The 25,313-nt window shown below is 43.5% G+C and overlaps 1 protein-coding gene across 8 annotated transcripts in view; it reads left to right on the forward strand.

Moving 5' to 3' along the window:
• The first annotated feature begins 841 nt into the window (after nucleotides 1–841).
• The window catches only part of cacna1g (calcium channel, voltage-dependent, T type, alpha 1G subunit), a 111,681-nt gene continuing 87,209 nt past the window's right edge, over nucleotides 842–25,313 (forward strand). For 4 of the 8 annotated variants that reach the window (XM_029246636.1, XM_029246634.1, XM_029246637.1 and 1 more), the window contains exons 1-4: nucleotides 842–952; nucleotides 3,283–3,416; nucleotides 16,054–16,151; nucleotides 23,551–23,710. In XM_029246636.1, the coding sequence (XP_029102469.1) occupies nucleotides 860–952; nucleotides 3,283–3,416; nucleotides 16,054–16,151; nucleotides 23,551–23,710 (485 nt within the window). In that variant the 5' untranslated portion in view covers nucleotides 842–859. Of the gene's footprint in view, nucleotides 953–3,282; nucleotides 3,417–5,627; nucleotides 5,639–16,053; nucleotides 16,152–23,550; nucleotides 23,711–25,313 lie in introns of those variants that run through there. The other 4 variants (XM_029246632.1, XM_029246630.1, XM_029246635.1 and 1 more) reach the window with 2 other exon arrangements.

The raw sequence follows: 25,313 nt of genomic DNA on the forward strand, positions 1-25,313 counted from the left end.
GTCTTTAAGGTATTCTGTTTGATATCACCGCCACACATACTTTGGTGTTTAATTACAACCTCTCAGTAATACTGGCCTTTGTAATGTGGAAAAATGGGCTTTGCTTATGTCATAACAGTGTGTTCGGATGAAACCCTGACTCTCTATTAGCATCCCTTTATTCGATTTGAATGTAAATTTTCAGGGTGTAAGCAGGGTTAGCTACGCTGTGCTGTGAAGCACGGTACTCTGGGTCACGTGATCAATTACGTCCCGCTCGATAAAGCAATAAAAATATCTTGGGTCATTCATTTTCTGAAGGTGAATTACAAGCAATAACAGTTAACACAATGAAATGTTTCTTTTTTTCTTCCAAAGCTTTTAAGTTCATTGACCTTTAAGCGTACTCTATCTGTTTGTTGCAGTTTGTCAGCTGTATCACTGTAATTTCCGCAAGCGAAGTAACTGAATCTCCTTGCGTTTGCTGTGTATGCAGTTTATCTATTACATCAACTTATTTCCTTACGATTACAAACACTGATTGTTCTTGCTTGTTCTGTTTTCCACATGACTTGAGCGAAATTATGGACATGATTTATTATTGCGGTAAGGTTGCCGTAATGTGTCGCTTGTGTCATATCGAAAAAACTTAGACGCTTACCTTTACATGTACAGATAACACATGTGCATAAATACTACGACAAGGAAACAGACTCTAAATAGTGCTTTAGTGTCTGATATTGAGCTGATGATGCTGATGTGATTGTGAATATTTTTTTTTCTTGGTAACTCTGTTGAAAATTGTTGTTGAAATGTTTTCCTGCTGTGTATCTGCTATGGTCCTCAACTCCTGTGTCTCACGTGGTTTGAACGTGCCAGCATGCTGGTGATCCTGCTGAACTGCGTCACTCTCGGCATGTTCCACCCCTGCGAGGACAGCAAGTGCGAGTCGGAGCGCTGCAAGATCCTGCAGGTAAGCGAGACGGCCCGGCTGGGGCAGGGAGGTCTGAGCAAACCTGGTCGTGCTCCTCCAGGAGAGGGCACTGTAACATATCGCCAAACACACGGGGCATGTATTCTAGCGGGAACAGATAATGTGTTCCCTTAGATAACCGGACATCATCCATGCGCAGCACACCTTATAAAATTTGATGATATGTTGTCTGACCCTGTACATGTGCTAGAGTTATCGCTATTTAAACCTTACGCACTACTGGAGGAATCCGTCTGCAGCCATTATCTTGTCTTGTCAGAGCAACCGAACGAGGAAATAACGAGGGCGTATGAAAATCGAGAGAAACTCGGGCATAAAAGAATGGGCAAAGACGTGCAATCAGCAGCTATATTCACAGGCGGAAACGTGGAACCTCTCCTGGGCTGACGTGACTCTGTTTAACCTCTCCGTGAGACTAAAATAATGCCTTTGGTGGGCTAATGAAATCCGAGGCAGTACAATAAAGCCAGCCAACGCTCTAGGCCTCTTGGCGTCGCTCCCCTTCCCACACAACAGCTCACTCTCTCGCTTTTTTATATCCCTGCTAGAGTGAAATGTGCTCTAATATTTACTTGCAATTAACGTTCTATGGTCCAAACCAGACTCAACACATTAGCTCAGCCGCGGTGGATGTTTGGATATGATAAGATTATAGATGTTGCCATTTCCCAATTTGACAAATACGAAGGTCTGGAAGAGGCGGCGTGTTTGGTAGTGCTCTGTGTGTGTGTGTGTGTGTGTGTGTGTGTGTGTGTGAGGAGCCCCAGAGCATGACTGGACACGGGAGGCACGTGGGAGCGGACCCACTGACGTACCAGACGGCTGTTTTATAACTCTCTGGTGCACATTATCGGACACAGAAAGCCTTCAGAAGTTAGGGCAGAAGGTGTAATCTGTCATCGCTTGTTTTCTTCCCGTGCCAGCATGTGAAAACGGAGCTGCGATAACAGACCGGAGGTTAAAGGCATGATAGGAGGAAGATGCCATCGCTTAGCTCAAGTTTATGGGATGGCCTTAGTTTACTTTTGAGGAAAGGATGGACTTGCTACAGTTTTGTTCTTTCTTTTTTGCCCGAAGAAGCATTTTTCTCTTTAGCCTGTGACACACAGAAGCAGGTAGTGCTTGTAGCGTATACAGTCATTGAAACCAAGAGGCATGCAGTCTGGTCAACATGGTGGTCAAGGGAGCAAAAATGGGAACGAGTAAGGCAATCGGTGAGAGACGAAGAAAGAAGGGGAAATACAGCGTGGAGGAGATAGGGGAAGGGCGGGGGGCCGCAGGACAGAAATTGTAGGAGATATCGGGGTGCTTCGAGATGGGTTCAAAGAGGCCACTGTATGAGGGAGAGATATGATGGACTGAATGGCTGGTGTCCCAGGATCCCTGTGCTGCGGCACTGGAGATATCTCCTGGTCCATTCTTCCAGTTCTCAGGCAGAGCTGATGGACTGTAGAATCACTCTGAAGGGGATTCTACACTTGGGCTACTTCCTTGACACGGGCGGACCGGGAATCCCTCACACTGTTTATTCCTGCCTCCTTCATGGTTTTCTACTGCACTACATGAGCTGTTTACTGGTCCACTCACTGTGGCCCCAAAGTTTAAAACAAGTTTATCCTGCTAAAGTAAATTAGGATTACCGCTCTGTTTACGTAAGGGGGTGTGGGGGCGTCGGGGCGCGGCGGGTTCAGCCAGTGCCCGCGGTGTGGTGGGTCTAAGGTTTGAGCCCTGCTTGGGGAGCCTTGCAATGGACTGGCGTCCCGCCCTGGTTGCGACCCTTCCCCCTTCGGCCTTGCGCCCTGCGTTGTCGGATGAGGCTGCGGCTCGCCGCGACCCCACTCGAGACAAGTGGTTATGGACAATGGACTCTGTTTACATTTGTTTTTAAGTATTTTTGGAAAACCTTTTTTTCTCTTGGCTTTTTTCTTAGTCATATAATAACATTTATTTGTGTTTAATAAATTAGAAAACATAAATTTGTGTATAACAATCATTTTTAAACATGCACCTATTAGTAATACAGAACATTTTTTTACACATTACAAAAATTATACTCGAGAAACAAAAACTGACCTTTGATGAGACATAACTATGTAATTGATAAATTCGGGCTAAAGTTAAAAATATAATTCTTTCTTTAGAAAATTTCGATATTTGGCTACAAAGTATCCGAACAATAACTGTTAATTTCTATTTTCAAGTGCAATTTATATTCGGAAGAAGAGTGACCTACTGTCGTAGTATTTCTATTGAATTAATGAATTATAAGTTTCTACAGCTTACACCTATGCCGATCTGCTTTCTTGCAGGATTTTGATGACTTCATCTTTGCATTCTTTGCCGTGGAAATGGTGATCAAAATGGTGGCACTGGGCATTTTTGGGAAGAAGTGTTACCTTGGCGACACATGGAACCGGCTGGACTTCTTTATCGTGCTGGCTGGGTGAGCGACCCGTCTGATGCATTTCCTTCGACACAATAGCAGCGCAGCCACAGTCCGTCAATTTGCAGATGACGTGATTCTTTGAATCCGCGACGTAGGGTGATGGAATATGAGCCGCACTGTATAGAGAATGGCTGCCCATGAACGCAGTAGAATTTGTCGCAGCTTTTGCCCATAAATGGACAAGCACATATTAGCTGTCACCACAGATGTCAGTGCAGGCTTATCAAAATCAAAATATGCATTATTAAAACGGTGTTGCTCCATACACATAAGCGTGCGTGCCAGAAAGTTCCACTTTTGTTCCATTGTTTTTGAAGTATAAGTTTACACACTCGCACCACTTCTAAAGATCGTTGTCCCAGTTGTACTATGACGGCCTGATTGTATAATACGAGTGGCTCTCCGATAGGGCTCAGCCAGGACTCTCGTGGGACTTTAAAGCTCCAGATTGCGTGTCTCCAAACACACAGCTCCCTCCCCCACCTCTACGGTTGCTGTGATACTCGTTTAATTTATCATTATCTTGAAATCCTGTTGAAGTGCAGGTGATGCGAATGGTAAATCAAAACCAAAGTTCACTCGTCATGTTGCTAAACTTTTTTTTTTTTTTTTTTTTTTTCCCCGTGAGACCTTTTTTTCTTGCAGCAGAAAACATAAAACCTTTTTCCTCGCTCTCGCTCTTCCAGAGAGTAGCAGTTTCACGTGTTGTAACGGAAGTCAGGGAGGCGCTGTCGAGAGTCCCCTTGAGTCCATTACAGTAAAATACCATAGAGCACCATAAAAACCTGCACTTAAAGGTCACACCCAGAGGAGCAGCGTACTTACAGCAAACTTGAGCAATCTATTACAAAGGCAGAATTGCTGGAGACCCTTCTTAATTAACCAGAGAGGGAGCAACCGTATACGCAGCCTATCTTAGATCATACGGCACAGCCTCCAGTCGGGGAGCTCTGAATCACCGTCGTGTACCATGTCGCTTTTAATCTCTTCAGCTCCGGTCTTTCAGCGCTAGAAACACTAGTGTGGAAGCTTTCAAGATTTTTTTTTTTTTTTTTTTTATTCCGGCCTCAGTTTATCACTTAAGTCCGTGGAATGTTCCGAATATATTTTTAACGTTTTAATGTCATTAAAACAAAAGCTGATTTCATCAGTAAATGATTTCTTCTGTATTGAATCAGTCTATTTATGTTTATCGGTGGTTATGTGTAAGTGTAGCTTGTACCTGGAGCTGTGATCGTACATCGCAAAAGTAGGGATCATACGCCCCAGAGATATATCTCCATTTCGCTCACTGATCCGCACGTGAATGACCGAAGAGATTTCATGTTTTTCTGTGTTGATATAATTTAGCAAGTTAGCAAAGAAGTACGATTTGATTTGGAAAAAATGACACTGCAGACCTTCACCACTGGAGTGACAGCACAACTTGGTCATGGAAATGTTTGAAACCCTTTTTCTCTGATGCCTGCTTAAATATGCTCAGCCACTGGCATCGCTTGGCTGTAGAATATTTGCGGGACAGAAACTGTAATTAACCTCACCTTGTTTTTTTTAAACAAGAGTGAATACTTGATATGATGTATAATGGTATTTTTCCAACCCATTTTTAATTATGCCCCTGGTTTAACCCATCAGAATCAGGCTGGCTTGCATTTCGATGCTGACATCGCATTAGTCCTTCAGTATTAATTGAGAAAAGGGAGATTATTTTGTCTTCTGACCGTTAACCAGCAGTCTGAGCACACCTCGAAAGAGTGTACCTAGCAGAACACACGGCATATGCAGCCAGTTCTCCCTGCCAGTTCACACAGTGCAACAGCACATGAGGACTTCATTCCTTGTCGTTCATTCCTACCTGAAGCGTGCCGCTCGCGCTGCATAGCTCCGCCCTTCTGGGAGACGTGCCTCCCGGCCCCCTGTTGCATTAGCATCCCACACGCCGCACCGACAGCCTCCAGCACACGACACCATATGGACCAGCGGCGGGGCAGTGCCAGGGCACGTGGGAGGGCTAGCGACGTGACCGCTGACACTGTGTCCTCCTCTCAATCCGCATGATAGTTGACATAAATCCAGAAGTTGCCTCGGGCGCCTTGTGTTGCAGCTGTTAGAGATGCGTCGCTAAATGCCAAAGTTATTTACGGAGGAAGTCGTCTTCGGACCCCTACTTGGGTAGTGTTCCTGGGTGAAGCACATTTTTACAGGAGACTTCACTTTTGGTGAGTGCACTATAGATGCAGTGCGCCGTTGATGTTGACTCACTGTAACTGCTCTTAATTGCTCGCGTTTGCTCACATAAACCCAATAATGTACCCTAAGAGATCAGCATTGCGTACTGCGTTGTCAGAGCGCATAACAGAGTACACTACAATGGCCATTTGTAAGAATTGAAAACGTCTCCTTCGACGCACTGTAATGCATTACGTAACAAAATCAGAAGGACACCATATGTTTGCAACTGAAATATTGCATTAGAGAAGCAATTACAGGAACACACATATCTTTGACATGGCCAAATGGGTAAAGACAAGGACTATTTTTACTACAGCGCACATCCGATTTTTGTTCAGCACTGGAAAAATCTAGCTTAGAAAAATGGCATTAGTATCTGACTGCAGATTTCGGTACAATCTGCTCTCGGACCTGGCATTTTACGAGAGGAGGAAAGGGATGATTACCTTTTCAGCGGTGGTTTCAATAACTTTTTACCTCAAGTATTATTTTCAAGCTGGCACGAAGCTCCCAGGCCTGCCATGAAAAAAAAACTGCCGCAATAGCTGGTGATTTCACAATATGTTCGTAGGGGGGGTGTGATCTGAAATGCAGAGTCGACTTTTGTCCAATAAAGAAACAAACAATAATATGTTCCGCAAGCATACGCATTCATACTAAACCCATATATGTTCATTCGTTACCCAGAAAACATTTGTCTGTGCCATACACCTTATACTTTGTCTTCACATTATAAAATAAGACCATGAAATCTGCAGATTAATTAATTTAAAATCATTTACATCGGAATTTATTTTCCCCATATGGTGACTGATTAAATAAATGCAACGGCGGTAGTGCCACCTGTGCTTTTTGAATTGTATGAATGAATACAACTGTACAGTATATGCAGTGCACTTTTAAAAATTATACATTTCTAAGGAGGACAGAGGTGTCTGATAAGCGGTTTATCCAATCAGTGATACGGCAATCTTGATCCTGTGCTGAAAGACATAGTAAGGAGGGGTACGCTGGGGCCCAGACGGCAGTACACCGCAGGGTGCACACGGTCACACATCGGCATGCTAAGAGCACTCAAGAGTCTTCGGTTCATCTTCAAAGCGTGACATTGGACTGTGGGAGGAAACCAAAGGCAGGGTCAGAAACGAGCCGGCGAGTTTTGAGTTGACATTCTCACCTGCTTAAAATCAGAATTACAAAGTAATTATTATGGTCCAAAGTTTTGTGTTGTTATAGGAAGGTTATAACCTGTTCTACCCCTTGATGTCCACGTTCATGACCTGCCATGACTTCAACTGGATAAGAATTATCATTTTTTTTTTAGGTGTTTTGAACACCATAAACAATTTGGTATTACTGTCAATATCAAACACCATGGTTATTGCTCAGTTTTAGTAAGAATATATTTTCAGTTGTTGTTTTTGCAGCAGTTGTGACCGTCAGAAGAAAATGTCTTGTAAAGTACTGAATGTTCTGCTGTAAAAGTACTGTATGATGTAAACATGGTTCAGGAAGGAGTTGAAATCCATTCAGATATGGATCGGACAGCCGTGCATGTTACGTGTTTGTTATGTTGTGTGGTTGTAGCCGGAAAAAATGTCAGCCCTACTCTGGCTGTTATGCAGAAACAATGGTAACCTTGGTAACAGCGAGATGGGTACACATTTCTTGGCAGCTACAAGAGCCTGAAGAGATTAAATGTTTGTTCACTGAAAAGCACAGTGCCACAAAAGCTTTTTTTCAGCACAGTTTGACAATTTCCTTTGTTGAGAGGATTGAGAGTGGTATTTTGAGACAACCTTTAAGTGATGCATCAGTTAAATTATTATTGTGCCACCATGCATCCTATTTATTATTATTATTCTTACATTTACATTTCTCTCCAAAGTGACGTACAACTCAGAGTAAAGAAAAGTACTTTTCACCAACAGATTGAGAGACACAGAAGCATAACCGTATTGTAAAAGTACAGTAACCTAACCCGGTACCACCGTTTTTGGTGGCACACTTTACACAAGTAGCTGAATTGATAGGAAGTACGAACATCTATAACAGATACTTGGGAGCAAGTTTATGGAGTAGATAGGAGTGCCGCAGAGAAGCGTTTGCAAAAGAGACGAGTTTTTCAACCTTCGACTTCTTGAAAGTTGAACAGGGTTCAGCAGCTCTGAGTCAGAGCGGGACATCATTCCACCACATTTGAACCAGGACGGAGAACCTTCGGGGTTTTTGTTTTGGACCTTTTTGTGAGTGGGACCATCAATGCGCCAGCGCTGGGCGAACGTGGCAGTCCGGCTCGGGCGTAGCGAGCAACCAGGTCCGTTCTCCAGCACCCACTGCAACACCAACCCGCTTTGTGTCCTCCAAATTCAAATGCCGTCCAGGCCTCCGCCTGTGTTTGCGGGCCTCGCTGTACCTCCAGGCACACATGTTCTTGCATGTGAGGAGGCAGACTTCATTCCCAGCACACCCCAGCTCTGCGGTCTTTCACTGTCCGGGGTCCACACACAGAGGCCCCTCTCGGGAAGGTGGCCGCCAACAAGCGTAAAGCGTAAAGATTCAGTGTCCAAAACGGGGTGGTGATGAGGAAGAGGAAGCCGTGAGAATGTCAAAGAAAAACACGATGCTCTGTTGTTTGAGGGAAAACGATTTTTTACATTCTGTAAGAATTCGCTTGCATTGCTTTTGCTTGGCCTTCAAAATAGTCATTCGGTATAATACCTGTTTTTTATGTTTATAACTGCTGCGCGCTGCCAAAATCTGGAAATTATGTGGTTTTGGGGTACATGTTGTTTTAAGGAGAATATTATAATGAATCATTACACATCAGGTTTCATTTCAGCAGACTTCACGCTTGGAAGGGAGCAAGGTTATGCTTCAGTTTGCCTTTGTCACGACAATTAAGAAGTTCTCTGACTTTAAACGCACGGCTAAAAAACAGTGCTTCGCCAAGCAGACGCGCGACTGCTGTGTGCGGAAGCATCAAAGAAATCCACCTTTGTCGAAATCATCTCTTGATGCAGGACAAATCTGATTCTGTGTTGAGTTGTACCATAGTTTAAGTACTAATAAATGGCATTTGTTGTTTTATTCTCGGTTTATGTACACTGGAGACCGGCCAGCATTTTGCACACATAGACGAAAACACATGGACACTCGCACACACACACACGCACGCACGCACGCACGGACAAGTTCAGGCTTCCTTGGCCATGCACGCAAACGCACGTTGGGTCTGGAGTCCTTACTCACGCACGCACATGCACACGCGCACACAGACACACGCAGGCCAGGCTCCGCTCCGTGCTCAGTGACTCACAAACACACGCGCTCACACACTATCGTGAGCACCCCTCCTTCCCCAAGGTCCTACAGCACCTGCTTCGAATTAGGACCCGTTCCTTCTCAATGGAAAGTATCGGCTTTGACGGGCCCGCCTGGAAGCCGGGGGGGGGGGGGGGGGGGGGGGGGGGGGCGCGATCTAAGCTCTCTCTGGGCCACGCGCGAGTTCAAGTGCCCCGTGCATTTCGGATTCAGGGTATGGAATTCATTTCGTGGAATAAAAAAATTGAGTAAGAGAGGGGCCCGGCACTCTCCGAGTACTAATTTTGGGGAGAAGAAATAAAACCCAGTTGTTGTTTGCTCATGGCCAAACTATGCTTTTCGTGCTTTTTGAATGCTCTGCTGATTTGTTTTCCTTCGACGGACAGTGAAAAGAGTAACCCCTCTGTAGCACTGCCTTTGTCTTTTTTTTCTTAAAAAAAAAAAAAAAAAAAAAAAAAAGAAGAGAGCTGTGCATGACTGTCCTGCAAGAATACCCCCCAGCAGAACATGGAGGACTTGCTGGTCATGGGACACCTGGTTTTCCTGGCCCCGGCGGGACTCGTTCACTGTCCACAGAGCCTCACAGTTGTAATAGGGTCCACTAGGGGTCAGCTGCCAGAGTGTCAAAAGACATGCCTTTCGCTCCAGTGACCGGCCAGAAACTATGCGCACGTAGGAGGGGACTGAGGGTCCCCTGTAGTGCGACTAGCTTCAGCCGTCTCAGGTGGCGCGGGGCGCGAGGGGAGGCGAAGCGGACAGGATCGTGCGGGTCGGTCCACCGACGACAAGACCACGGCAGCAGAGGAGCAGAGGCTGCCTGGACGGAAAGACGGAGGATGCTGGACAGGAGCCAGTCCTTTCATCTCAGGCCCTTTTCTGAGCTTTTTTCAGTTTTTTTTCCCTTCGTGGAGCAGGTAGTTACAGATGGCTCGGCACTTTCCTCCATTAATCACGCTGCGGCACACCGGTAGTCGCTGCGTTTGGACAAACTGCTGGATAGGTGTGCTCCGGTTCCGCTTTCGGCCCCCGCACGACGCCGTTACCTACGACGAGCTGTTGCCCGCACCTGCTCGCACGCTGCTAACTGCGGCGCCCATTTGGGCGATTGATAGCTCCTCGCTCTCTTATGTTCTCATTTCTTTTGGAGGAAGGCCACTCGAGGAGCGCAGCCCTCGGCGTGGCGACGCGCTCGGCGCAGGCGCCCTCGGAGCTGTAGGAGCGAATCGTTAGCATTCGACGGAACGTAGTGGCCTTTCTCGGTGCTTAAAAAGGCATCGATCACGGAAACCGAATACCCGCGTGAGCAGGGGGAGGCAAACGGGGAGATTGTAAATTGACACATCAACCGCAGCAGCAGCAGCTGAGCGGGAGCTCTGAGTCGATAGCCCCTCCCTCTCCAGATGTGTTCGACACGAGCCGTATTTACACAGGAATGGGCTGCGTGTCTCTTTCAGACACCGGCGTTCACCTGCAGCGGACGAAAGGGTTCATTCGCATTCACGCTGAGCGGCAAACATTGTTTCTGTACATACAGTAACGGAGAACTCGGGGCGGAGCTGGTCACCTCCTGCTCACCACCTTTGACTCTAGAGCAGTTTCTTTGTTCACCTGCTCAAGCCCATTAAAACATTCTGTGCTTGTTTGCAAAATATGTACTGAGTCTTTCAGGGGAATAACGTTCATGATCTTGACAGCTAAGGGAAAGCCGCTGGTGATATGTGAGCAGCATGAAGGTGCACTGCTCCTTCCACTTTACAACAGTTACTTTCATTTAAAGAGACAGAATAATAATAATAATAATAATAATATACTTTTGTTTTTGAAAGAAAATATTTGAGGTGTTTGATTTTGGGAACTTTTTATAGTTATTCTTCAGTCAATCATTCTAGAAAATTCCTTCCACTATACAGTATCTCTACCGACCAAAAGGAAATAAGAAATGCAAATCATGAAAACCTATCTGGTACATAACAGGAATAAAGTACTATACATGCAGAACAAATTCAGTGAACGTTTCAAAATCATATCACAGGAACCCGTTATGTAATGGATTCCTTAAGCCATAATTTTAACATTGTCGTAACAATGTCGGTTTCTGACAGCTGTCATGATGCCCATCACAGCAGTCAAAATCTGTTACGTTAAGTGAGATGTTGAAATATTCATTCCTGTGACGTGTTGTAATGTTATATGACAGTAATAACAGCATCACGGTAATGCAACCAAGTAGTTTTATTATTTATTAGGCAGTGTACCCTGCATTGGACTGGCATGCTGTTCAAGGTGTACCCTACTTGTTCTTCTCCCAGGATAGGCTTTGGGCCACCACAACCAAGCGTTGGTGAAGGTGACAGCGAGCATCAGTGTTATTTTTCTTCACTATGTCTTTATTAATATTTAATTTTTTTTTTTTTTTTTTTTAATTTTTTATGAGCGGCTCATTCCAGAAAGTTTAACTTTGAAAATGTCCAACCAAATCAGCTGTGCTCTCTGGCTACTTCGCTTTACACATGGCTGAGACATGTGACCCTTGTCCATTCTGGAAACTGAACATCTTTATCTGAAGCAGGGCGGGAGAGCCCGAGAAGTTTGGTGAAATCGACAGCGATCGCATGATTTGATAGCAGTATTTGTCCAGCGTTAATCTCCCATGGCTGCTAGGTTTGCCGCGGCGGGGGGAGAGAAGAGTGGGCGGAAGAGACGGAGCGAGGGAGGTAAAAGGCCGTGTGAGGACAAATGAAGGCTTTCAAAAGCGAATCGCTGTAAATACATAGGGCCCCTCAGAGTTCCACCGCACGTCTTCTTCCACCCTCCCTCCCTCCCTCCTTCCCTCCCTCCCTCCCTCCTGCCCCAGCAATCGCACCGTTCCCCAGCCCACCAGCTCCAGCATCTTCCTCTGGAGCCTGCTTCATTAACCTACTACAGTGTGTGTGTGTGTGTGTGTGTGTGTGTGTGTGTGTGTGTATGTGTATGGGGGGCTGACCTAGGTGTGATTGAAGTGCTTCCAGACATGTGCTTTGAAGACTAGGAGCAGCGTAGAGTAGATGAGAGGGAAACTAAGCACGAAAAGCCTTTCGATGCAGCCTGCCGTGCCCACCCTGGCAACAGTGGAGCAGCCAGCGAGGGATAGGATGGGAAACGGGAGCGCACGTTTCCCCCTCGGTCCGTCACGTGTGCTGTGATCTTCAGCAAGCGAGGCGGCTGCTTTGTCACTCGTTTTGAAACTCCACTTCTGTAATAACGCTAACCTAACTGACTGAGATGATCGGCGGAGTATGCCGAGGCAGTGCCGGGTCTCCCTGCGGAGGGGTCCAGCAACATCGTGAGCGAGACGGTATCTCTGGGTAACATGTCAAGTTTGCTTTCATCTCCCCCTCTCATTCTTTTATACTTTTCATATTATGGTTTTCCCGCAATGTCACCTTGTTGCATGGTTCGTTCTGGCTTCTTCGACAAGGCCGCCATCGCTTTCACTTTGGGAAAATACCGTTTCTCGGACTCTTGGGACCGGCCATTTGCGAGGAGGCCGCAGGCGTGTCCCATGTGTTGTATTGTATGCAGAGTGCGTCTGTGTGTATATGCAAGCGGAGTTTTTCTGCCATACACAAAGGCAAGAGCCAGAATAGCAGCAAGATCTGAATGTTGTGCTGTGAATGTGTGTGTGTGTGTGTGTGTTTGTGTGTGACAGGGACAGTGAGAGAGCGAAAGAGAGGAGGGGGTCTCTCTGGTAGCCCGATGTGTATTTAACTGTGTTTATTTCTGTTATGTGAGCTGCGTGTTTGTCTGACGGGGCCCAGAGTTTGTGTGGAGTCTCCTCACGCAACTCCACTCAAGGTTGGGCCTTTCCACTATCCCCACACGCTAGCTCCGCTCCCCCCGCGCCGCCCCCACCCTCCCTCTCAGTAACCATAGCATCTCGCATGGTAACAATCCAGAAAAAAACAGAATCGAAAACACTCCCCACACTTTCCTCCTCATTTGAATTTCTTCATTATCTTTCCTTTCTCTCATTTTAGTTTGATTATGCCGGTTCACTACTGTTTTTTTGGGTGCAGCCACCAGCCACATCTGGTTCCCATCAGATCCAATCAGTCCTGACAAAGCCCTTGCAGCAGACCTCGGAACCACCAGCCAGAACCGGGCCGGGCCACGTTTTCTGCACCGCGCCTGCCGAGGTGGTTCTCGTATTAACTGTATCCATCCAGCAGGTCCTGAGAGCTGGGAGATGAGAGCCGAGATCTAGGCCAACCAACGACCGCGTTCATTGCGGCAGAGGGGCAGACACACTCTAACATAGAGCATTCATCTTTTTCTTGCGCTCAAGTCCATTTTGCACTCTCTTCAGTTTCACATTTCGCAACGTTAATTTAATTCGTCAGTCTTACGAGTAACCTTGAATGAGGAATTCGGTAAATTATCAGTAATTCGCCGGCTTCATAAATTGTTGTTCACAATAACAGTTCTTATTAACAGTCTCTTCTGTTACCAATGCAAACTGTCATCTGTTTTGATGTTCACCTGTAGAGATAGCGCTATTGCTACAGTTGCTAGGTAGCTAGCTAATTTCCAGAGGTACACCGTATGCAGGTGTGTTTAGTTATTTGTGTGCTACTGCCAGCGAATAAATGTTAAGTGCTGACAACATTATACAAGCGTCCACTTTCATTACCACATTTTTTAGTCATCTACATTTCCCAACACCGAGATAAAAGCTTTTTGAAGTAAGACATTCCTGTGAATGCAGCTCCATCGTTTTTTCTTTCCTTCAAACTTGAGTGTTGAGACAGCTATGAATAAACAGGAAGCACTGAAACAAAATGAAATTACACATGTTCGTACATTTAAAGCTGCACATTCCTACACTTGCACTATAGATGCGTGTATGTACAGAACTGTAGAAAAACACATACATCTATATGGCATGTAGTGACATCTATATGTTTGAACTGTAGTCCAAGAAGCTGTCTGGTGGAGGACGGTTATTATACTGGTGATGGGGGCCGATGCGTTGTGAATCCCTCTTTACTGGCAGTGTTCTATCTAGATATGGAAATCACAGACGATCATTTGCTCTGACAAGCTGTGTATTCCCCTCCCACTGTAGTTTTCTCTTCGTGGCCCTGCAGTAGCTCAAGATGGGTGACTAGCTCTATGGTCTCCCTGTGTGTAGCCCAAGTCTTCCGGCAGACAACCTGGGCTGCGTGTTCTCACTCTGCAGCACTTGGCCTCACGGTGACTTGCAGTTATAGTTTTATAAGTCCTCTGGCTTTACCGTGCAAGATTTTGGGGGAAGGGGGCCAGGGTGGTGGGAGGAACAGGGGCCAATGGGGAGTATGAAAGGGAGCATTAGCGCTGGTGAGAGAAGGTGAAATAGAACAAAAGAACGATAAGTGTATTCAGCTGCTTTCATAATTTTCATCAATTTTTCATGTACGGTCGTAAAGATATCCCAGAGTTCATGGGGCGTGCTTGCCAAGGCACAGTCATTTCCATACTTTTTCCATGAAAAGATATTTTAAACTGGCACCAATTACAGTTCATGCTTAGTCTTGGGGAGATAAGTTGGGGGGATTCTGTTCATGGCTTTGAAGATCATTCATTCTTGGCACCAGTTTGTTAACTGAAGGTAACTGACTGTATAGTATCTCTGTGAATGCCCCCCACCCAAACATTCCCGTAGTCTCGGCACCTCTCCTCACACACGCATACACAATCGCGCGCGAAGTATGCACGCACAACAAATACATACGGAGCGGGGCTGCACAAAGGAGGGAATTCCATCAACTGCACATATGCAGAGCAGCTGTGGGGAGCTGAGGGAGACGGCTGGGAGGAAAAAAGGAAGAATAAATGGAGGAATTTGGAGGTTGTGTGTAAGGTCTGGCAAAGCAAGGGGAGTTACCAGGCTCATCAAGGAAGGGACAATAATCCACCTGCACAGGGGCAACCACAGGGGCTGTGGGCCAGGCTGCCCAGTGATGCTCTCCTGGATACACCAGAGACCAATTTTAAGACAGGAGCCGTGGCCATACTATGTTCCACTGTGTTCTGTTTTGTTGTTGTGCTGGTGCTGCTGCTCCTCAAATAGCATTCAGCTGAGTGAAGAGGCTGTAGTTGGAAGGGAAAAAAGTTGTCACTTGAGAGTGGATTTGCAGTGATTGTATGTAGACATATGTGTGTGATTTTCCCTTGAATATCTGTCCTCTTTAATACTTATTATATTTTGACTCTATTCCCTGATATTGTCCTTGAAACTTTCTTGTTTTTGGTGGTTGATTCGGTCCTGCGGTTGGATCAAGTGCTCAGTTCCATTGTTGTCAATAAAACAGCAAGAAAGTAGATTGTTGTAAAGCCAAAGTTGTGCAACATTTGGCAAACTGCAATTAGCTCCTTCCATTATATTTGAGCATTTACTATGAAATTATTGTACTCCCCCACTGGACTTCACAGACGTGACAGATAGGTGTGGTTTGGAGGCTCTTAGCATCAGTCTCCAGAACCAGGCAGTCAGCCCAGACCAGTCTACAACGCTGGAGACTTCCCAGCCGCCTGACTCACTTTGTACATTTTTGCTTTATATTAGCGTTTATGCTTCTCCTTCTGAGAAAAGAAAAGAGGAAGTTAAGCAAGATCCAAGCAGCCGGAAAAGAAGACAATACGATCAAAGGGCAAACATGACATAAGTGTCCTTGAGCATTTGGAGTGCTGCATTTCAGTGTGGCCTGTCTACTCAGGACAAGTGATGGCTTCTGAGGATCAGTATTAGGCTGTGGAAAGACCTGAGAGATACTGTCCTTACTGTGATGAACGGCTGAGTAGCTCGTAACTTGCCTGGAGTCATTTGTGAGAGATGCATCAGCGGAAGACTGTAGCCCTGCTTCTGGTCTCTACGAGCCCACATTCAGAAGCAGCCTGCTTCTGAGGGAGCCCTTTTCCCACTGACTTTTATCATTTTACTTGACTTTACAGCTGGGGCTTGCAGGCAGCCACATAATCATCCAATAAAACTTTGGTGGGGCATAACAATCTGTGGGATATGCCTGAACACCAGAGCTTGACCTCTTTGTCCCTCCCACAGGATGCTGGAGTACTCCCTCAACCTGCAGAACGTCAGCTTCTCCGCCGTGCGCACCGTCAGGGTTCTGCGCCCGCTCAGAGCCATCAACAGAGTGCCCAGTGAGTACCGTCACCGAGCTTCTTCGCTGCTGCTGACATCATCACCACATCACATCACTATGTCCAGCATTCACAGTCGTCATCACCTTTACTGGCTCTAGCATCATAATCTATTGATAGTGTAGCAGAAAGTTTAATTTGCTGTTTTTCTCCTTGATTTAACAGCAAATCTATTCGCAAAATGGTATATTTCAAAATAATTCTAAAAAATAAGGGTAGCGTGTCAGTTTGATTAGAATGTCTCTTTTGTTCATGTACAGCAGCAGTGTTGATTACTCGAGGATTGCAAAAGAAATGTATGCTCAGCATGTGACCTGTTGATGTTTGCTTTGCTTTAAGCCCATGAGCTTCCCAACTGTGTACTGCTCTTTGTCCTTGTCTTGACATGCGTCCTCCCTCTGTGGTTGATGGGGGACTGCCTCTGTCTCCGTCTGCCACTTTGCCCTTAATTCTGCTCATAGTTGCAAGTTTATAGACATGTTTTCCTCCCCACTCCCTTTTTTTTTTTTTAACAGCAACTTACTTTAAACTAGCTCCATTGGTACAGCCTGTGGAAAAAAAATAAATAAAGAAATCTAATCGGCTCACCAGCTATCAAAAAATGGGGAATATTTCATAATCTGCTTTTTTGCATCTCCATTTCCGGTGGTCCCCAGTGATGGGTTTGATCTCTCCTTGTCTGCAGCCACACTGGGATCCTCCATTGACTCGCCATGATTTACTTAAATTGGGACATTCTGGAGGTGCAGCGAGCTGTCTGTGCATTGTTTTCTTTCTGCTTGTGGTGATTTGTATCGTTTCTGTTTATTCAAATGACTTCCAATTAGAATGGAAAGCTGGGACTTGGAATATCATCAGTAAGGCCGATCACATATATAGCTTTCTGAGAAACATGAGCATCAGTTGCAGTTTTATCAGCACCATTATGTCTCGCTATTGTTTTCATTAAAGCTACAGGCGTTTTGTTAATGCATTTAGAATTCTTTTTTTTTTAATCTCCTGACACTAATTATACATGTGGCACTTAAAAATTTGTACTGGAGACGAATCAAGGAAAACCGAAAATTTTAATAATCTGTGTGCCGTACCCTCACACGGTGTGCATCACACTGCAGAGTGCAGTCCTTTGGTGAGAAGTGGTCCGGTAATCATTCTCGGTCCAGACCCAGAGGAGGGGTCAGCAGTCTAGGCCTGGAAGGCGAGAGCTTCTTTCTCCTCAAGCACTCTCTGTAATTACCATTCATGTCCATCCAAATCATTGCGGAAGGAGGGGAGGGGGGCGCTGGAGACAAACCCATTGCTCATTTAAGAGACACCCAGTCTAATTACTGTCCCAATTGAAGAATTAATTTGGAAATTATTTTATGTGCACATCGCCTGCTGTGAAATGCCATCTTCTATCCTATTGGGGGATGGGGTTTGTTGTTTTTTTTGCTTGGCGTGATTTGTCATTTTTCCCCCACCCCTAATCAAGATGTAGTGATGCGTTCACATGCTAAATTGCAACATCAATCATCAAATCATTCAATTACGCACAGAGGTGTCTCACTAACTTAGTAGGGAGTTCAAAGCGTTGATAGCTATTGCCTTTAGTTGTGACTGGTCACTTTACCACTGACTTCTGCTTCACCTAAATACATCAAGACCTTATACAGTAAATGCAGTTCAGATGGTCTATAGGTATTGCATGGTTTTCTTCTCTGAATTAACTCTACAGAAAATGGCTCAGTCTCCACAAGGTCTTTGAAGAATGCAGCAATGAGATGGTTTCTGTTCTTCATCTGAATCTGCGTCTTTTTGCTCGCTCGTTTCTGCCTGATTTATTCCACAATGGCACTGGTCAAATCATTTCACAAAAACATAACTGCAGTTATACCTGGACATACACTGAAAAATGATCACAAATTTACCACTACCTTGTATATTTTCTGCTAGTTTTTTTTATTTGCTGGTAAATTAGTGTCTTCTGTCTTTACAGACACATGTTTTGTCTTTTAATACCGTTGCAAAGGATGTAGCAGAACTCAGTGCAAGACTACTAGAGTAGGACACTTCGCCAGTAACCAGTATGGCACATATGCACTAAAATACATTTTTGGGCAGTTTGTGCATGGACTCAATAGGTTGGCTCCTGGCACAGGGTTCAACAGAACTTTGGGTACACATCTGGGCAAATAAGTGCTTAAGGCCTAAGGTGATTAGGCCAAGGTGTCCCTTAACCTTTTGACAGAGTGTTGAGATGGCTCCGCCCATTCCACTGCATCACTGGTGTCTCCCATTTTAAACCCAGTTATTGTTTCAGGTGACAAATGGACAGATAGTGGTGAGCAGCCTTGGAATGATGGAGCAGTCATCTTCTCTGAAGCTCTGGCTGTAATTGGAACTGCAGATGTTAAAGGAAGAGGGCAGAAGTGCGCACCAGGGGTGGTGGGGCAGGAGGGGGCAGTGAACAAATGTACTTGGAGACGAACAAGACGATTAGTTGTGTGGATTATGGAAATGGGCCTGGATCGCTGAGCATCCAAGAAGCAGGGCACAGAGTGCTACAGATAGTGGTGTCCAAAAAAGCAAAATATAGCTGCCAAACTACCAGGAAGCAAAATGTAGACCTATCAGAAAGCAGAGCAAATGGGGCTAGTAGCTGAAGATATAAAATATACATGTGTTTAAGTATTTACATCAATAAGCAATCACTGCAGGGTACATGCAGAATTTCGAGTCTCTGTTTGTTGCTGAAGATGTTGTAAATGAGCTCAGTTTGCTTGCGCCCTTTTGTAAACTTCATCTTGGCATGTGATCCGATTTGCCGTGGTTTGTTAGCTGTTGTTCTGAAGATGCAAAGGACATGTATTCTTCTGCATTTCAGGAACACTTAGACTGAGGGAGTATGAAATTGATTAACTTCCATTGTTTATGTATTTGGTTTTAATAATATTCACAGTTCCAAAATAAGATTATGGTAATGGACATGGCCTCCTCTTTCCTCTCTTAAAATACACAGTCTCTCAGGGAAAAAGATCCATGAAAGAGCAGAACGTGTAAAACATGCATCATCACATTTAAATATCTACAAAGTCTGGATCAATACAAGCTGCCCTGTATCTTTTCTCTTTAAATTTATGGACCTTAAATTCTGATGTTTCATGTCATATGAAACCACTTTATAGATTATCCCACAGAAGTGAACAGCATATTTTACTTCGTAAAACGCATGAGATCAATAATGCTCCTTCAACTGTTGAAAAGCAAGCAAAAGCTCTTCAATAGCTTTCTAAGCATAATAGCATGTTCATATTCTTAGTAAAGACTAATCCCTTCTGAAAGTGCAAGGAAAGCTGCAGCATTGTTTTCTACTAAGTTAGAAACCTGTCAGACATAGGTTTACGAAATCATGCGGGCTTCAGTTCTATCGAGCTTCATTGACCTGGTAAATTATCTGCCTTGTTTTTTCAAAGCACTCACTCCTAGTGCAGTACAGTCCTTTCACTTTTAGTCTTTTACTGTTGCATTGTTACTTTGCTGACTCTTCTGTCAAATGAGAAATTCTGGGTAAGTATCATACTTAAGGGTGCTATAGTGGTTCTCCTCCAAAGACGTTAACTTGAAACTTTAAGGCTACAGATATGTGTCCTTAACCGCAGTGCTATTTGCTGCACCTCCTATCACCAGTAGTAATACTGATTTATCAAGCATGAGGACCAAGTGCAGTCTTTGCATCACATTTGTAACCAGGACTTGTGGCCTGTATTCTAGCCTCAGGTTCTGAGACAGTCAAGAAGACATCCCTGGAGCAGTACAAGAGTCAGGGTCAATTCCTCTTCTGCCATTTCAATGAAACTCCAGCCACAAAGTAGTGTAGTTCTTATTAATTAATTTAGCTTATCAATTAATTTAATTAATTTTGAATTTTTTATAAAACAGTTTCAGTGTGAGGATTATATACTAAGCTTCTTACAATGATCCAGTAATTTACAGAGCTGGTTAACTTTTACTGCATCTGTTCTAGTTGAAGATTTTGATGAAGGGTTATACAGCCTGATGTAGGATTGGAACCTCAACCTTTTGATTGGAAGGCAACAACTCTAACGGCTACACTATTTGTACGTTCAGCACACTCGTAGTTGCACAAAACTTTATCCAAGTATCCACAATTCCGAATCACCTTCCTAGTAGTTTTTGTTTTTTGAGATATATATAAACATTTACCACGAGCAGCTTTGTGAAGGTTTATCGGTGCATGATCTTAAAGTTATAGTGCATGAACATTTACTCCTTGCAGGAACTTTCTTATGTTTACTTATGTTACAACAGAAATATCAGTGTTTTTTCAATGTACAACTTTTGTTTTTAAAGTTTTGACCTTTTCATCTAATGCAAGAGGTCATTATTTTTGTTTTTTACATTGGCTGTGCGAATCAGAAACAAGATGTGATCTTAGCTTAGAATATTATTAATTGCTCAACATTAGGAGAAATTCCACTTGATGTCACCATCTGCTATCAGCAGCTCTCAGGGGTTAGGAGCCCTTTTTTAATGCTTTTCCTCGGGAACAGACTGTGCCCTATAGACCACAAGCGATCAGGCTTCACTGGAGCAGAGCAGAAAGTATACTTTTATCATGCTTGAAACACCTAATGGCTTCAAAGTCAAAACATTGCTTTGTACAAAAAGTAAAAATATATTTTGTTTGGCTATTTTTCCTCATACAGTAACCAAATGTATTAACTCAATGTTTTTGTGAATGACGTGTTTGCACACAGTTCTTTATTTTAAGAAAACGATTGGGGTACACTGAAATAAAAACAAATCTTACCCAAAGGCTTTTGTATGCAGTAGATGAAGGCTGGTTTGCGCAGAAATATGTTTTAGAAGTATTGTTTTTTTTCTTCAAAATTCTGCAGCGTAGAGCTAACATGTGATAATATAATCCTTTATTACTCCATTTTTTCTTGAAAACAGGAATCTTCCTCATTTCCTAATAGATGCATGGGTCAGTTGTTTCTAAAGATTAACAGTCGTACAGTAAGAGCGCTTTCTTGTGCGCTACAGAGTCGAGTTCTTCACGCTACAAGGTGTGCATTACGTCACACACAACGGCTCCATTTGCGTTTTGGCGATGTGATCCCCGGCTCTTGAATGGGCTTAGGCCATAGAGCTGTAAGCAGCTTGTCTTTGAATCACACTGAGACTTTGATGTTGTGCTTTGCTACGGGATTACCAGGTTACACTTGAGCCTTAGGGGAGATCTGCCGACAGAATAAAGGAAATGAGCAATCAATCCTATTATAAGTGCTCTTCATGTAACACTTTAGTTCAAGGTTTGCTATAAGTGGTTCATAAACCGTTATCAAATTTTGCATTTAAAGCATCACCTATCTCTGTCGGTGGTCCAGTATAAGAATAATGTATAACATAGGTAATAATTTGGTATTTAAGCACCTTGACTTTGCTGTTTACAGTCCCCCTCGATGTGATTTTGTTCAATTATTTAGACAAAAGTATCTGCAGATCTGTCCGGGTCGGTATGACAGTAGCAATTCATCATTTGTATCTCCTCACAGGTGCAGCGGTTGGTCTTCTCGACCCAGTGTTCAGCAGCACAGCTACAGAGCACTTTAACAAGATTTTAAAAAAATCTAAATAAACTTGAAAACTTTTGAGTGACAGCTAATATGCCTGTAGCTATTTTTTTAAACTTGGAACTTACTTATATAACACATTACGCAATCTAAAACATCAGGTTTTGCATTAACTTGAATAATGTAGCCCTTTTTTATGTTGACTTACAAAGCCTGCAACTGTTAACCACTTTAACCATGTAGGGTATGTAGCTGGATATTTTCTGCAGAATCAATTCAAAATTAAATACATTGTCTGAGGATTGCAACCAGGTCTTTCCTCTGTTACCTGCTGCTTATCTGGCTTATTCTAAAGGTGAATAATTTAAATATTTTTCCATATATAAATAATTTATTTGTCAACTTTTGTTTAGTGGGCTCATGCTTTTCTCTTTCAAAGTTTGATGTGCTGCAGCTTTATTTGGTTTAAACCTGAATAATAACAACCTTTAAAAGTTACTAATAACTGAAAGTTGACAAGCTGCTCTGCTTAGAATGAGTAGGTATAGTATCTGGCAGTCCTGTCATTAAAAAGTGCAACTGATTTTCAAACAGAATTAATTAGAATTACAATTTCAGTATTAGTCTGCATAAAAACCCATCGAATCACACTTCTAATTTATGGAAATGAGTCTCTTAAAATTCAAAATATGAATTTAGAATTAAAAAAAAAAATCTTTGTTCCAGTCTAACTCAGATGCATGGTAAATGGGCTTGTATATTGTATGTGTCAAAAAAAAAAACACTGCAGACATAAGCTAAGTTCTATCTTGTGAAAGAGATTCTTCATTCAGTTTCTTTCTCTGCTGATAACACTTTCCTCCTTATCAGTGCTCCCTCAGAATGTGCAAATTACACTCACTGATGTTGTCACTGTCAGGCACATTGCTGCCAGCTATTGTGCTAGGATTTTGCGACTCCACCAATTACTCTACCCTGAAAATTTGGCCAGAGAAGTAATAGTCATTATTTACATTCAGGTACACTGTTCTGAGATTTACCTTCCCATAGAGCTGATATGTGGGTGAGTTGGAATTATTCGCTTTGTATTCTTACGGAACATTATATTGGCTCGAATGAAGGGATATGCAGTGCCGAACATTTTATTAACCTTTACAAACTGATGTGAACCACATTCCCCAGTTCCATAAAATCTTGTAAAGAGGAGGGATTCAGGTAGTGCACTGAGTCATACAGTACTGGTGGACATATCCTCTTTTGTGTGCGTTTGTGTGTCACATATTTTTAATTTGTATGTCTGTGTGTTTTGCCTAACGTACTGTGTTAAATGTATCAATGAATAAAACATGTCTTTATGAGAGGAATATCATGTTGGACAACTTTTTGTTTAAGAAATGCTTGAATGAATTACTAAGGCCTTTATATTAACTTGTGGTTATCGGCTACTGAAGTGGGCAGTTACAACCGTTCCCAGATTCTGCTTTCATCCCAAAGAGTAGTTAGATACTTTAGCTGTGTGCTGGCTGTTGTCATATTATTTGTCTGTAACCCATTTACCCACACCAGAGTCCATGACCTTATTAGACAACAAACATACTTGCTTTACAGGCTACATTAGACTCGTATGGAAGCTCTGCCCTACCCATATTGCAAACTTAAATATGTCTGTTTATTCCAGAGTAGTGGTCTATGAAGTCAAAGTATCTAACAGGGTACTATTAACTATTAAGTCTTTGTTTGGATGAGTTGTGGATCAACACAATTTATATGGTTGTTTCTCTCATAAGGAACGCACTTTCATTGCACTATTCCCTCTGCAGGCATGAGGATCCTGGTGACACTGCTGCTTGATACCCTTCCCATGCTGGGCAACGTGCTGCTGCTGTGCTTCTTCGTCTTCTTCATCTTCGGCATCGTAGGGGTTCAACTGTGGGCAGGGCTGCTTCGCAACCGTTGCTTCCTGCCAGAAAACTTTACCCTGTGAGTGCCGGTTTCATAGTGCAATCTCGCACACGATGGTATCAGTTTGTAGGGGAACAGTGTAGTTGATTCACTTCGTGTCTCCTAGTCTGCTGGGGGACCCTGAGTCAAGAGCTAGAGTTTCTGTTTCTGGAGCAGTTGTTCATACTCTGAATTTTGAGTATGCCATTGGCAATAATGTCATTTCCTAGAGTAAGAGGATAGGGGAACTTAAACTTGAGATTTGCTGGAAGGGCCCTGATAAGAGTATCAGTCCCTAGTGTAGTGCATCACTATGTGACTGCTGGAAGAAACGAAAGCACAAGTGTCGGTTCTATGAGTGGTTGCATAGGAAAACTTCTTTTTAAGAGACATGCCCAAACTAGATCCAGAGTTTCTTGTAGTAGAGTGGTGGCAAAGGAGAACTTCACCTTAAAAGAGTGCTCACTGTGCCAGGTGCAATACTGTCAGTTCCTGGAGAGATAGTGCAGGAGAAGTTCTCAACCTTGTAATGTGTCCTTTCCCTATTGGGACTGAAGGCAAAATCATGGATGGTATACCACGATTATTGCCTGGAAAAATTCATCCTGTCACTTCTCTAGGGTCATATGTAGTTGGAAGTGCTTAATCCCAGGAACAAATGGAGCAGAGCTGTTTGTAGTCATAGGTGTAAGGACACTGACAGATTGGAAATATATCCAGGAGTTACAATGCATGTATACTTGTTAGAATGACAGTTGTATTGTTTCATTTGACTATTTGTCAAGGCTCCGTTTTTGCTCAATTTGCTAACTAACTATAGACTTCACTGGCTGAACACTGATGAGGCACAATGTTTTATATCTGTAATTATGATATATATTATTTCACTGTTCACTCATCTGTGGATCTTATTCATTTTTAGGTGGATGGAAATGTTTTGAATCCCTGATATGATTTTTGTACTCATTTTATAACCATGGAAACATTCAGTGCAAGAATTGTAATGGAGAGACCACTGGAGAAACTAATGATCTTGATTATCATAATAATGACTTTGCATAAGAAAGTAGTCACAAATGGCATTATCGGAATCATAACTCAGAAATCACCTCTTAGTATGAAGAAATTCAATACAGTCTAAAGATATTGAAACAGTCGCCATTTCTTTAAGCCATATGCTATTAAAGGTCTTTAAAAAAAAAAAAACTTATTTAGGAAGGCATAATGTCACTGAGAGATTTGTCCCGATGGGTAATTGAAGCTCCTCTTGCACTCAGACACTTAGAACAATTAATTCGCCAAGTCAGTTTCACTGTGAAGTGAAACCATGTTGACAGCCGCCCCAATTATCCTCAGTCGGGGACGTGCGCCATTACAGCTAGCCCTTGCCGAGTGTGCTCTCTGCTGGAGTCAACGCTGAATTCTTTGCTGTCAGGTTGGCGTGGAGCTCAACAGAGGCAAAAACCAGAGGTCTTGCTTAAAAAAAAAACAAAAAAAAAAACACAAGGTCCATGAAGCGAGCTTGGCTATGCAAGATTGTTCGTGCACATGCAGTGTTTGGTAATGCATGCCCTCACACTACCTCATTTTGAGAAGTTTAAACGTGCACAGTTTATTTACTTTTATGTTTTGTAATCCCCAA

Source organism: Scleropages formosus, chromosome 20, assembly GCF_900964775.1.
Source record: "Scleropages formosus chromosome 20, fSclFor1.1, whole genome shotgun sequence".
NCBI lineage: Eukaryota > Metazoa > Chordata > Actinopteri > Osteoglossiformes > Osteoglossidae > Scleropages > Scleropages formosus.